Genomic DNA, 12113 nt, shown 5'->3' on the forward strand with positions numbered 1-12113 from the left:
AATTCCCAATAAAGACTTTCAGGGTGCCTCTCTCAGCAGACTACTGTAACTTGTGCTGCATTAAAGGCCCCTAAACCTTTGGTAATTTAGTAAACTAAATTCCTCCGTATAAGATAAACCGTTTCTGGGGTGCAGAACACTCTAGTCTAGTCTAGTAACGCTACGCGAGGTGAAGTATGCTGGTGAAAGTAGCGGCGTTATATATGCTGTACTCTAGACGTCCGCACTTTGAAACACCCCCTCAAAAAGCTGTGACGAGGCCTTACGGCCAATTCCTACATGTGACGGTACCACCTACTCATAGACCATGATCCGGATTCCGGACCTGGTTGCGGACTTTTCAGTTGTCACTTGTGGCAAAATGAAAAATAATTGTAGATTACCGGAGGGATCGTTCAACGATCCCGATAGGTAATCTTGATTGTGTTAGAAAGTAAATTTAGTGACGACCCTAAGGGTGTAGACACTTTATATTTTCAGCTTTTCAAAGACCAAACAAAAAATAGAGGTGCGGAAAAAAAACAATTCTTGTTAAACTTCTCTCTCCACTACATCCAAACCAAGAAATACTTTTAGAACAAAAAATTACCAAAGAGAGAACTACGACCATGAGGGCAGAGAAAAAACCTGATTTAACTTGATCAGGGAAAAAAAACTCAAACCCAAATTTTTCCAGTGGTCACATCAAATAACATAAAAACACAGACAAAACAAGCGAATAGAAATTTGACAGGCGGTTGCCAGCTGCCGTGTTCTTTCATGAGACGCTGCCCGTTCTGGCCAGTCTGTCCGTCACCCGTCTCGCGCTCAATTCTTCTGAACCAGAATCTTAGACACGCGTCGGGTTTGGATGTCTGCCTCTTCCCCTAGTAATAGTAAGGGCCTCCGTTTTACGTCCACCCGTCTGCTGACCTCTGCATGTCCCAACAAGAAGATTTTTCAAATTATGATGTAACATAAATGTAGCTAGGGAGGGCACGGGTTTGGGAGACGAACCCTTAGGGTCGTCGCTACATTTACTTTCTAACACAATCAAGGTTACCTATCGGGATCGTTGAACGATCCCTCCGGTAATCTACAGTTGTGTTTCGAAATCCATTTCGGTACACCCTAAGGGTGATTTTAAAGCTTACGGCATATGTTAAATTTTTATTCTTGTCTCTCGACAATCCGAGCTGGAGGCCGATTATAGAAGCGGTTGAATGTTGCTTCATGGGCCGAGCTACCTGTTTGAAGAATCGCATCAATCGGAGCGCCTTCGACCACCGCTCTGGAAGCTGCTGCACTTCTCGTGGAGTGCGCCCCGAACTTAGTCGTATCGACGCCCCCTTTGCTCAGCATGGATTTGATCCAACGACTCACAGTATTAGATGATACTGGTTTGTGCGGTCTAACGAGAGCAATTAGCAATCTAGACCCCTCCGAGGGCTCCGACGCCGGCCTGAATTTTTCCGTTCGCTCTATAAAATCTTTCAACGCTTTGACTGGACATAATTTCTCCTCCGTACTCGTCATCTCAAAAGATTTCAGCGGTCCACACCGCTGAGTCTTCCTCAGTCGGTCCAAGGAAAATTTTACACCTTCTTGCGTAAATTGAATGGACCGAAAGCTAATGGCCGTCACTTCCGCCACCCTCATCCAGGTGGTTAGCGCTATCAGAGTAACCAGCTTGCTCGTCAAAACTTTCAATGATAAATTTCGGTTTTCTCCTAACGACTCGAAAAACGTCGACACTTTCCCCGAGTCCCACATCTCGTTATATCTAGGCTGCGGCGGATTCTGGTGATAACATCCTCTCATTAATCTAACTATCAGAGGGTCCTCTCCTATCGCTACGCCATCCACCGCGTCTAAAGTTTTTGACAACATCGAGCAATGAACATTCACTGTGTTGTTGGACTTGCCCGAAGCATGCAAGTCCGTGAGAAACTGGAACACGTTTTTAAAGTTGCCGATAAGGGATCCGCACTCCTTTGCACACACCAATAATCCCAATTTCGCCACGCGGAGTTGTATGCGCCGAGAGTTCTCTTTCTGTTTCCGGCCACGAGAAGGTCGACCACTGAAGAGGAAAATCCCTTGTTACGTAGTTGTCGCCTGACAACTTCCAAGCGGCAAGGTGTAGGCCGTTGGACGTCAAAAGCGGATGCGTCTCTTCTAGCGCTGACAACAAAAGACTGGGCTCTTGACGGAACATCACCGGTACGTCGCATGCTAGTCCTAGCAAGACAGGGAACCACGGTTGGCCTGTCCACGCAGGGAAAACAAAAACGATTTCAGCTTTTTCTTGCCTAATTTTTTCTAAACAATAAAAAATAAGTGCAAAAGAGGGGAAGACGTAACCTGCTAGATCCTTCCAATTAACCACAAATGCATTCACCAACATTGCCTGCGGTTGCGGTCGCCAGAAAATAAATTTCGTCAATTGAGCGTTCCATCGTGAAGCAAAAACATCCACTTCGGATGACGATAATGCTTGGATGGAGGCAAACACGGCTGGATTTAACCTCCAGTCCCCGGAATCCGGCTCCGTGCGGGACTATTCATCCTCCACTTTGTTTAATCTGCATTGAAGATAAACTGCTTCAATGCCAATATTCCAGCCCTCGCACCACTCTGTCAAAGCCGCCGAAATCCTCGTCAATTCCGCTGACCTAGTGCCGCCGCCGTGGTTAATGTACGCCACTGCGGTTATGTTATCTAAATAAATCCGCACCGCAATGTTCCCTGCCTCCGCCGTAAACGGTTGGATTGCATAGAGCGCCCCTATCAACTCCAGCTCATTTATGTGCATTTCACTATCCTGCAAGGTCCACGAACCCCTTGTTCTCCCGCTATTACAGCAAGCCCCCCATCCTGTTAATGAAGCGTCTGAAAAAATTTCCAAATCCGGAACTTTGGGAAAAAACACTTTCTCTCTGTGTAAAGTAGGATTACTGGACCACAACGCTAGATCCCGCCTTGTATCCAACGAAAGAGTGCATTTGGTGTTAAGATCAAAACTCGCTCGTCTGGCTTTACTAATATAAAAGGCCTGCATTCTTCTGAAATGCGCCTGCGCAAAGGGCATAGTTGGGATCGCCCATATGAAATTTCCCATTATCGACGCTATTTCCCGCAAGGAAATGACCCCTTTTACCAATGCCGTGTCGCATTTAGTCTTAACTTCTGACGCCTTGGTGTCCGGCAGCGCAAAGGATAAATTGTTCGAATTTATCAGAAGGCCCAAATATTCCATTATTTGGCTAGGTTCCACTATCGATTTATCAACATTTATTAGGAAACCTAGATGCTGTAACAACCCGATCGCATTTTTAACATCCGCTTTCGCATCCTCCTTCGACGAGCTCATGATTAAAATATCATCGAGATATTTAATCAAGCGCATGCCGTGTTTTCTCAGGTAGGCCGCCACTACCCTCAAAATTTTTGAGACCAACCTTGGCGCAGGAGCCAAACCGAATGCTAGACAATTAAATTGATAGATGCGCCCCCTCCACGAAAAACGCAAAATTTTTTGATGGGATGGGTGTACAAGAATGGTCAAATAAGAATCTTTCAAATCCAGTTTGACCATCCAATCCCCTTCTCTCAGAATGCCTTCTCAGCCCGCCTTTTTGGAATGACGAAGAGAGCGCAAACAAATCCCTCGGAATTAGTGCCCTTTACGTCAACTATGGCTCTCTTCTTCAATAAATCCTTCACTTCCGGGTCACATACTTTTAACATGTCCGCCGACATAGGGACAGGCGACGGTTTTCTAAACTGTTTTGGGGGCTCCAAAAATTCAAATTTAACCCCGCTCGTCACACAGTCGATTACACAAGCATCGTCCGTAACTTTACTCCAATTACTTGCGAAATCTAAAATCCGCGCTCCCACTCTAACCAAACTTTTCCTCTTTACAATTACCGCTGGACTTAGGGGGATTGACAGAACGGTATTTGCTGGTATTTGCTGGTGCTGTATGCTTCTTTCTTCCATCCGACCTCTGTCGCTCTTACAGAAAATAGCGAGCCCCCTCCGATCTTCTTGGCCTTAAGACCCTGGTGGACGGATCTGGACGGTTCGTCTTCCTTATGCCCGCTCTCGCCTTCTCCCTTGCCGCCGTCGAGTTGGCCAAGGTGACGTCCTGTGTTGCCTCTTTCAACATTCGATTGCAAAAAGGCGTCCGTAAAAAGGAGCTTTACGGCCTCCTTTTCAGGGACATAAGCACTGGGCTGTGACAGTAGATATTCAAAACCCGGGTCAACTAGCGACACCACCGAACGTCTTCTCCGTTGAGAAATATAATTAAAGGCTCTTCCCCACTGCTGCAGGATCGCCTTTGCCACACTTTTAGCCTCGTTTTCCGCTTCCCCTTCGCCGAGAGAACATATCTTGGTGTACAATTCAATGAGAGGCGGCGCTATATCCATGATTTTTAGCTGCGTGGATATAAGCGCATCTTCAACCGCGCCAACCACCTTCGAACGATTGCTATCTTTAGCCCGACGCGACATAAAGCTATCGAGCTTCGGGGGCTTGATAGAGAAAGATTTGTCCTCAAACTCAAATTCAAATCTCTTGGAAATCGCCTTAGAATCTTCCGCCGATAGACCGTGCACCAGCCAATTACTGATTTCTTCCGTGATTTCTCGTGAAACGAAAGTTGGCTCATCGGATCCACTGGTGGCATTAGACGGTCCAGCGCAACATGCCTGGGGAGCTCGGCTTGCATTAGACGGTCCAGCTTGATTTGCTTGCTCAGGGACTACCTCGAATTTCCGCTTTTTCTTCTGCGATGCTTTCGGTAACCAAGCCCAATCCGCTGGTCTGCGCTTAGGGGATTCAGCCTCCTCCTGCACTGACTCCTCATCACTAACGTCTTCTTCTAACACCTCAATAGCCCCCTCCCCTTCTTCCTCTTTACGCTTATTCTTTCTCTGATCCACTCGATCCGCTCCCGGTTTCTCTACTACTTTTAATTTCTTCCCTCGATCTGCTCTTGGTTTCTCCAATCGATCAGATCCAGGCTTTTCTACTTGATCTTCGTGAATTTTCTGCTCGAAATCGCCTTGTCAATTCGAGAATTCCCCAAACTCCTCGTCCTGATAATAACGCTCCTCATACCTTTCGCCCTGCTGATGATCAACGAATCTCACACTTGAACGACGGTCACGATATTTGAACTGGTCGCGTGGTTGAACATGGAACATTGGGCCAGCACCGTGCTGGTCCCAAAATGGGGCTCGATCTCTTTCCGCAAACACAAATTCGTCGTACGGACCACGAGGTCACCTATCCCGTTCCTCAAATCTAGGCTCAAAATCACGATTTTCTTGATGTCTAACTCTATTCACGGCCCGTGGATCCCACGGATAACTCCCACCATAGTAATCATTTGGACCTGACATCCTTTCTGTTCAAGAGCTGAAAAAAGTCTGAAGATAGGGGGCGTGTACAGGTCTGAAGAGAAAGGTAGCGTACCGCACCTCTATTTTTTGTTTGGTCTTTGAAAAGCTGAAAATATAAAGTGTCTACACCCTTAGGGTCTAGCGAAATGAATTTCGAAACACAATTGAAATGATTGAACTGCTTGAAATGAAAAAATATAAATAACAAATTTATATTTAATTATTTGTTCTATTTTGCATCATTGCCAAACATGGATGCATTTGTACTAACCACATTTTAGTTCTAGTTTCTAGTAAATGAATTTAGCAAGGTACTATACGAAAATAGTTTGAGGTATAATAGGTTTAAGGTGGAACCTTCTTTTTGGATAACTGGACTCCAATATGGACACATCCAGGTTGACTAGAGAAACAGATGAGGATAAAATTTATAACTCTGGGCTGTATTAAAGTATGGTGTACACATTTTTTATCATATTGGTAAGTCGACGCTCCTAGTCCTTGCCCTAGATTTGACGCTTAATGCATGAGCATCTTCTCAACTAAATGGAGTATTCAGATTTACATTGAACTTCAGAGTGTATTATATAGATTTCATAAGACTAAAAATGAATTTGAAAGGGGGGGGGATAACACAGGGCATTTAGAAATCACAAACCTTAGTTACCTCCATGTTAATGAAGACAGCAGCTAATACTTGTGCGGCTTTTTTAACTTTATAAGCTAGTAAAGTAATAATATATTCATGCATAAAAGCATGTAGGGCGTGGCGCTAACTGCCATTTAACTGAAATACTCCAACAGATTTAGCTAGATGCGGGGGGGTTGAGCCAAACGACCGGAAAAGAGGATCAACTTTGTTACATTGTCCCGGATGAAATAGTAAAAAGGATGATCAGCAATAAATGGTGCAGGCGGATCCGAAGGGATTCCATACGTTTCATATACATAGCCTACAAGAATAAAAACAAACTCTCATGGGTTAATAACTAGATGTATGTATACTATAATTAAATGCGAGATTGAATGTGAAAGTTTCACTAACTAATATCTACCGTACCAAATCTCGAAACTTAAAAGGAACACACGGATCCCAGAAGCTGTCTTAAACGAAACCGTTATGCTTAAAGCTCATCATTATGGTGGGTTTATGTTATTTCGGGAATGGCACGAATGAAAATTGGATCAACATATCGTACGAGGAAGATCCACATGCCAGAATCATTGTCTCGTAATAGCCACATGAAAGGGTGATCAGCGATAAAAGGATCCACTATCTGATCTTCCTCGAAATTCAATTATCTCTTCTTTCTACTGGTACTACCTATTTGCGAACCCAAACCAACGTAGAAAGCAAAGTGAACATGAGGCAACCAACCATACACAACAAACACGGTAATAACAACAAAGCGCACACTACAGGGATAGCGTTCAAAATTCTAGTGCAAAGCAATCTCTGCAACTTTTCGAAATAATTATGATAAGAAGAAATTATCAAAACAAATCAAACACCAACCCATTTTTTCGGCAGTGTAAAACTAAAAATATAATGATTTTACTCGTCCGAGCTATTTAAAGTTAAGAAACTAACCTGTTGCAGCATTAGCCTCACTTCCTTCTTCGTTGACGTCGATAAATGATTTGTGGAATATATTGGACACAAAAAGGTCTTTCTCTCCCGATATTCCAGAAAAGTCAGCAGCGTTTTCGTCAAACAAATCAGCTATTCCCATTTTGATTAAAATATCTTTCAGTTTAATATCAGCATCCAGCTTGAATTTTGGGATAGCCACATGAAGTTCAGCACTACGCATTTCTACATTGGAGTCGTCCAGAGAAGCCTCGTGCATTTTCAATTCCAATTCAGGCAACCCATCAATTTTGTTGGGAAGTACGATGAACATGCTAAAAAACCAACCCTGAAATATGACGAGAATTTTGGTAAAAATAATATCTGTACGAGGTATTCCTTAAAGCTTGAAACAACCCTATAGGGCAGCTCCAAAAGTCGAGCGTCCAGGCTCTCGATGTATCCAGTGCGAAATTCCGCATCAATATGCATCATATTAACATTCTTTTGTTTGTCTTTGGATCCTAAATAGAAAGGTTGTACTGCGGTAAGCGACGAGTCGAATTCTTCCATCCAATTTCCCTTAAAATATACGGCATTGACCAACACCAATTTGGATAAAGAATTCACCGATCCTAATATAAATAGATAATGATTTTAGTTAAAATCTGTAGAATGATGAGTATGTCTGACTGATTTTCTCAATGAAGAAAGCAACCTTCAGGGAGAAGATCTTTAATTTTGTGCTGGGTGAATTCTTCCACCCACTCATTGATTTTTTTGCGTGAAGCATCTACGGCAAAATCAACGGATTGCCCAGCGGCTCCATAATTGTCATTCAAGTTTTGTTTAAAGTTATCAGTGAGCTGATACTTTTCGGCAACGTAAAGCTGATTAGCGGCTTCGAAAGAAAAATTTTCATCACCCTGCAAACAAACGATTCATGTTTAAAGCAATTTTATTAAAAATATGTCACACTATGTGGTAATGTATTGGATTTCTTACCTTGATGCTTTGAATAAGGCTTCCAATCACACTATCACTATTCCCATTTTCAGCTACATAGTTTGTAAGGCCCATTGATTTCTTTAGTTGTACAGCTGTATTGCCTCTGGCACCAACACCTACCATACTTAAAACTGCAGCAACGCTAAAAGGAGAAATGAAAACATTTTCTGTTGGGCTATGATGCTTTCCAACTGCCTAATACAACAGGAAAAATTTTAGTAAATAAAGATTCTTTACTTTAAAAGGCATTAGTTTTATGTAAACTCACCTGGAACAAAGAAACAGAAAAGTTCTGAAGTGCAGCTACAGCTTTTGCCTGATCAGCTATCGTAATTGGAGTTTTGGAAATTGAAGCCATTGTAGAAATATGATAAAATCCCAAAGCTATGAAAACAGTTGCTGTCACTCAAGCTAGAGAACCTGTAAACAAACTTATCTTCTTTAGATATGCAAACAGGTCAAATAGATTAAAAGGATATAGGAAATGTGAAAATTACTGTACAAATATTAAACAGAAGTATTTTCAATATAAATTTTTTCAGCACTTGTCCGTGTGAAGCGTGAAAACTAAGTGATGGTCCGATACGACTATGACTAGGGAGATAAGGGAAAACTTACGAAACACTGATGGAATAGGTGAGACAGCGCAACCGGAACTACTACCTGCTTGCAGTTTCTGATAAGCAAGCTGTTTCATGTCAAAAAAATCCCAAGGATGCCGTGGAACTGATTACAAATAGTGATTTAACAGTTTGTTTCCGATTTCACAACTTAAATGCGAAATAAAGACAAATAATATAGTAAATCGTATTAAGACTTACTTTTATAACTATTCACTAAAAATTCAAACGTCGGAATGACAGAATATTACAATTAATACTTCCTACGAAAGCGATAAAGCCCCTTGGGCGCCTTCGGAATTTAGAGTTAGTTACATTTTAGATCTAAGTTTGAAATCTAAGATATGGGTGGGATTGACCTAACGTTAAAAAAGGCCACTCTTTTCTTACTGATTCTTACTATGGCTTTTTTTGGGTTTGATATTTACTTAATGTAGCGTCATCTGTTATCAGATGTGGGAAAATCACAGCCGTCAAAAAGTAAATGGCCGCTACTTCACTTTTTAAATGCATCGAAAGGTTAAAAGAATCACATAGTTCTATTATTAGGTTCAGAAGTATCTAATAAGCTCTATACCTAACTTCGTCATGCCTTATAGTTAAAAACTAAACCATAAAAATACCGTAAATCGTGTTTTTCGGATTTCCTCGATTCTGATTGGTCGAGAAAATTCCCAATAAAGACTTTCGGGGTGCCTCTCTCAGCAGACTACTGTAACTTGTGCTGCATTAAAGGCCCCTAAACCTTTGGTAATTTAGTAAACTAAATTCCTCAGGGATAAGATATTAATGTTTTGAAAAAAAACAGGAAACACCCTATCGAAAACTCCTTAAAAACCCATAAAACAAATTAATATATTGATTGAAAATATATATTTTTTAATTCTTACTGTGTAGAGTTGGCCCATTTCGAAGGTATTCGATGCCATTTACAACTCATACATAGTCTGTTACAATTTGGCGCGTCTGCGCAATTTGCTGGGACATGGCAGCTTTGTCAGGGGTATGGAGAGAAAGCTATGGGGATCTCTTCGCTTTGTTAAACACACTTTTCGTGCCATGTCGAGAGTAGGCATGGTCGAGAGTACTCAATGCATCATCTAATTGGGTAAAATGTGGCGTCACGTGACTTTTGGCAACGTCTATTGGGATTTTGACTGTTTGCAAACTTATAGAACCCCAGACAATTCAATTCGAAAGCGAAAACTGACAATTACAATTACAATTACAAACTTCGATTACTGAAAAAAGTTGTACTTCAAAAAAGTGGTTACTGAGTTTTGACTGATGACTTACTTTTTCAAAACCTAAAAATAATTTGTTTTATTACGTGTGCTGTAATGGCTGCCCCGAATCTTTCCTTCTTTTTTTATGAGAATGTACAAGTTCAATTGTACAAGTATGCAAAGTGAAAGATGGAGTAAATGACTTGCATTTGATAAAAGAACTTCTTGGTTAGTTATACGTGTCTAAAACGTTTTTCATATTCATTTTCTTCCATTTCAATACATTTTATTGGGTATTTTTCCTTTTTTAGGTATGCAGTTGACAATAGGCCACTAGCGTCACGACACTCTCTTACGGCCCCAGTTTCCCATCCACATTCTCTCAGCTACACGTAATTACCACACGGCGACTGCCGGTCAGGCTTCCGTCGGGCTTTGGCTATACCAGCGACTGTCCGGTACAGTCTTGAAGGTCCAACCAAGCCGGGCAGGCACAAAAAGGTCCGACTGGAGGCTGGGGCTGTGCCCGACCCGTGGCGGCTAATAGGCCCAATTTCCCCAATTTTCCATGTACAGTTATCATGGTACTGGTACAAGACTATCAAGAGAACGACTTAGACGATCTTTAAATCGTGTTCGAGAAATTCTTTATATTACACCTCCAATGTTAGCTGTTCGTCGCCGTGTGTACTACGTAAAAGGGCCTTTATCCATGATGCTCATTGACGAACACCACAGCCTCACAATGTTATTTTGTGTAGTTTAATGACGTTGACTAATAATATATTATTATATTTAATTACATTTCATTAGATGGCGATTTGTAATTCATGGTGGAATAGACAGATATTCAAGAGCCATATCTTTTTAAAAATTGTCCAACAACAATCGTGCATTCACCGTGCTGGAACATTTCAAAAAGAGGGTACCGGTTTGGGGTCTTCCCGTTCGAGTTCAGTTAGTAATTAAGAATTATCTCTTTATTTCCCGTAGGAATAATGGATTCATTACGTAAAAAAATATTTAATATAGATCTGACAAGGGAACGGAGAATGTTGGGGTATGCGATTTTATGTTGGAGGCTCCGCCTTCAAATGCATTCATCACTGGGCGTTCGATCATGGACTACTTTAACTAAAGGACGGGACTCTTAGCCTATCTCGCCGTGTTAAAGCTAGTCGGGTGGGGTTTGTTCAGGAGATAATTAATGGAAAACATCAATATATGCAGTTTTTTTTGCTGATTCCAACTGTGTTTATAAATCTTAGTAAAAAAAACTAATTAATAAGGTATTCTAATTTTACTTTCAGGAGTAGGGGTAAAAAGACAAAACACCGGTGCCATCTAGCAGCCAAGCACCCTAAGCTCTCAAGAATATATGCCACAAGGTAAAAGAGAGTTAGGCAGCTATGTGAAAGCAATAGAGATAAGAGAGTGGTGTCTCTTTCTCTTGGTATGCACGAATGCACGAATCTGCTTGCAGACTTCCAAGAGCTTAGGAGGTTTGGTTCCTAGATGGCACCGGTGTTTTGTCTTTTTTCAAATATTTCCGTAAAGTAATTTGCAATATCTCTATAACCGTACATTTTTGGTATAGGGACATTAGGTAACACAATACATATTTTTAAATTTCGATTCTGATTCTCCCGGAAAAATTTTTACATGGCCGACATAGGAAAGGCCGAAGAGTCCCGTCCTTTAGTTAAAGTAGTCCATGGTTCGATTCATAACAAAACGAATTGATAGGGCCTTGCGCGATGTATTCCAGAATTGTGTGGTGCCCTTCTACAATAATTTTAGTAAGTATTTGAGGTCAATAACTATTATTGCTTAATTTAAAAAATATATTTTTGTAGTAGTCAATTGGAGTACGAAGGGATACTCAACCCCAGCGACAACTTTGATATTTATTGTCTGCACTTTGTAGCCACCAAGCTGCTAACTGATGCGGTAGATGGATTTATGCGCGGATGGAATGCCCACCCAATTTTAACAGAAAGTAATTTCTCGCCTAATCAGCTCTTCGTTATAGGTCTACTGAGGCTGATGATGTCGGGATTACAACATGAAGAATTAAGTCAAAGCGAAGTTACAAATAAATTTGCCGAAAGAAAAGCTAACATGTTAGCAGAACTTTCGTATGAGAATCGCGTGGTTGTTCCTCCATTTGCGTGTCCTCTATCCCCAAACCATGAACTTCTTCTCACTTCTCAGTTTAATCCTAACAGTGTCACCCTGGCTAATTTAAAGGAAAACTACCTTAAAGTGAAAATTTTAGCTCAACTACTTTCCA

The 12113-nt window shown here is 41.5% G+C and overlaps 1 protein-coding gene, 1 long non-coding RNA gene and 1 pseudogene across 5 annotated transcripts; 1 reads left to right on the forward strand and 2 right to left on the reverse strand.

Moving 5' to 3' along the window:
* Positions 1–1149: 1149 nt before the first annotated feature.
* Positions 1150–6069, reverse strand: LOC124337661 (annotated as a pseudogene).
* On the reverse strand, positions 5957–8608 carry LOC124335920 (leukocyte elastase inhibitor-like). Of its 4 annotated transcripts, none has more exons than XM_046789429.1 (7): positions 8477–8608; positions 8243–8394; positions 7972–8169; positions 7685–7892; positions 7384–7601; positions 6988–7315; positions 5957–6349 (listed from the first exon to the last, which is right to left on the reverse strand). In XM_046789429.1, exons 2-7 carry the CDS (start codon positions 8330–8332, stop codon positions 6207–6209), a joined length of 1185 nt encoding a protein of 394 aa, XP_046645385.1. In that variant the 5' UTR covers positions 8333–8394; positions 8477–8608; the 3' UTR covers positions 5957–6206. The 4 variants fall into 4 exon arrangements, with proteins under 4 accessions (XP_046645385.1, XP_046645384.1, XP_046645387.1 ...); XM_046789428.1 differs by having other exon boundaries at positions 8472–8603; XM_046789431.1 differs by having other exon boundaries at positions 6260–6350; positions 6983–7315; positions 8472–8602.
* Positions 8609–10482: 1874 nt separating this feature from the next.
* LOC124337537 lies at positions 10483–10724 on the forward strand. Its single transcript, XR_006917413.1, has 2 exons — positions 10483–10567; positions 10634–10724. It is a non-coding gene; the product is annotated as an uncharacterized LOC124337537 (long non-coding RNA).
* The last annotated feature ends 1389 nt before the right edge of the window (positions 10725–12113 follow it).

The sequence above is a fragment of the Daphnia pulicaria genome, chromosome 4 (genome assembly GCF_021234035.1).
Source record: "Daphnia pulicaria isolate SC F1-1A chromosome 4, SC_F0-13Bv2, whole genome shotgun sequence".
Lineage (NCBI taxonomy): Eukaryota > Metazoa > Arthropoda > Branchiopoda > Diplostraca > Daphniidae > Daphnia > Daphnia pulicaria.

Coding starts and splice junctions, on each gene's coding strand:
- LOC124335920 (XM_046789429.1), bottom strand. CDS start 8,332: ATGGCTTCAATTTCCAAAACTCCAATTACGATAGCTGATCAGGCAAAA. Junction 7,316..7,383: donor TTTTGGAGCTGCCCTATAGG/GTTGTTTCAAGC, acceptor GTCATATTTCAG/GGTTGGTTTTTTAGCATGTT. Junction 6,350..6,987: donor TGAGGCTAATGCTGCAACAG/GTTAGTTTCTTA, acceptor TTATTCTTGTAG/GCTATGTATATGAAACGTAT.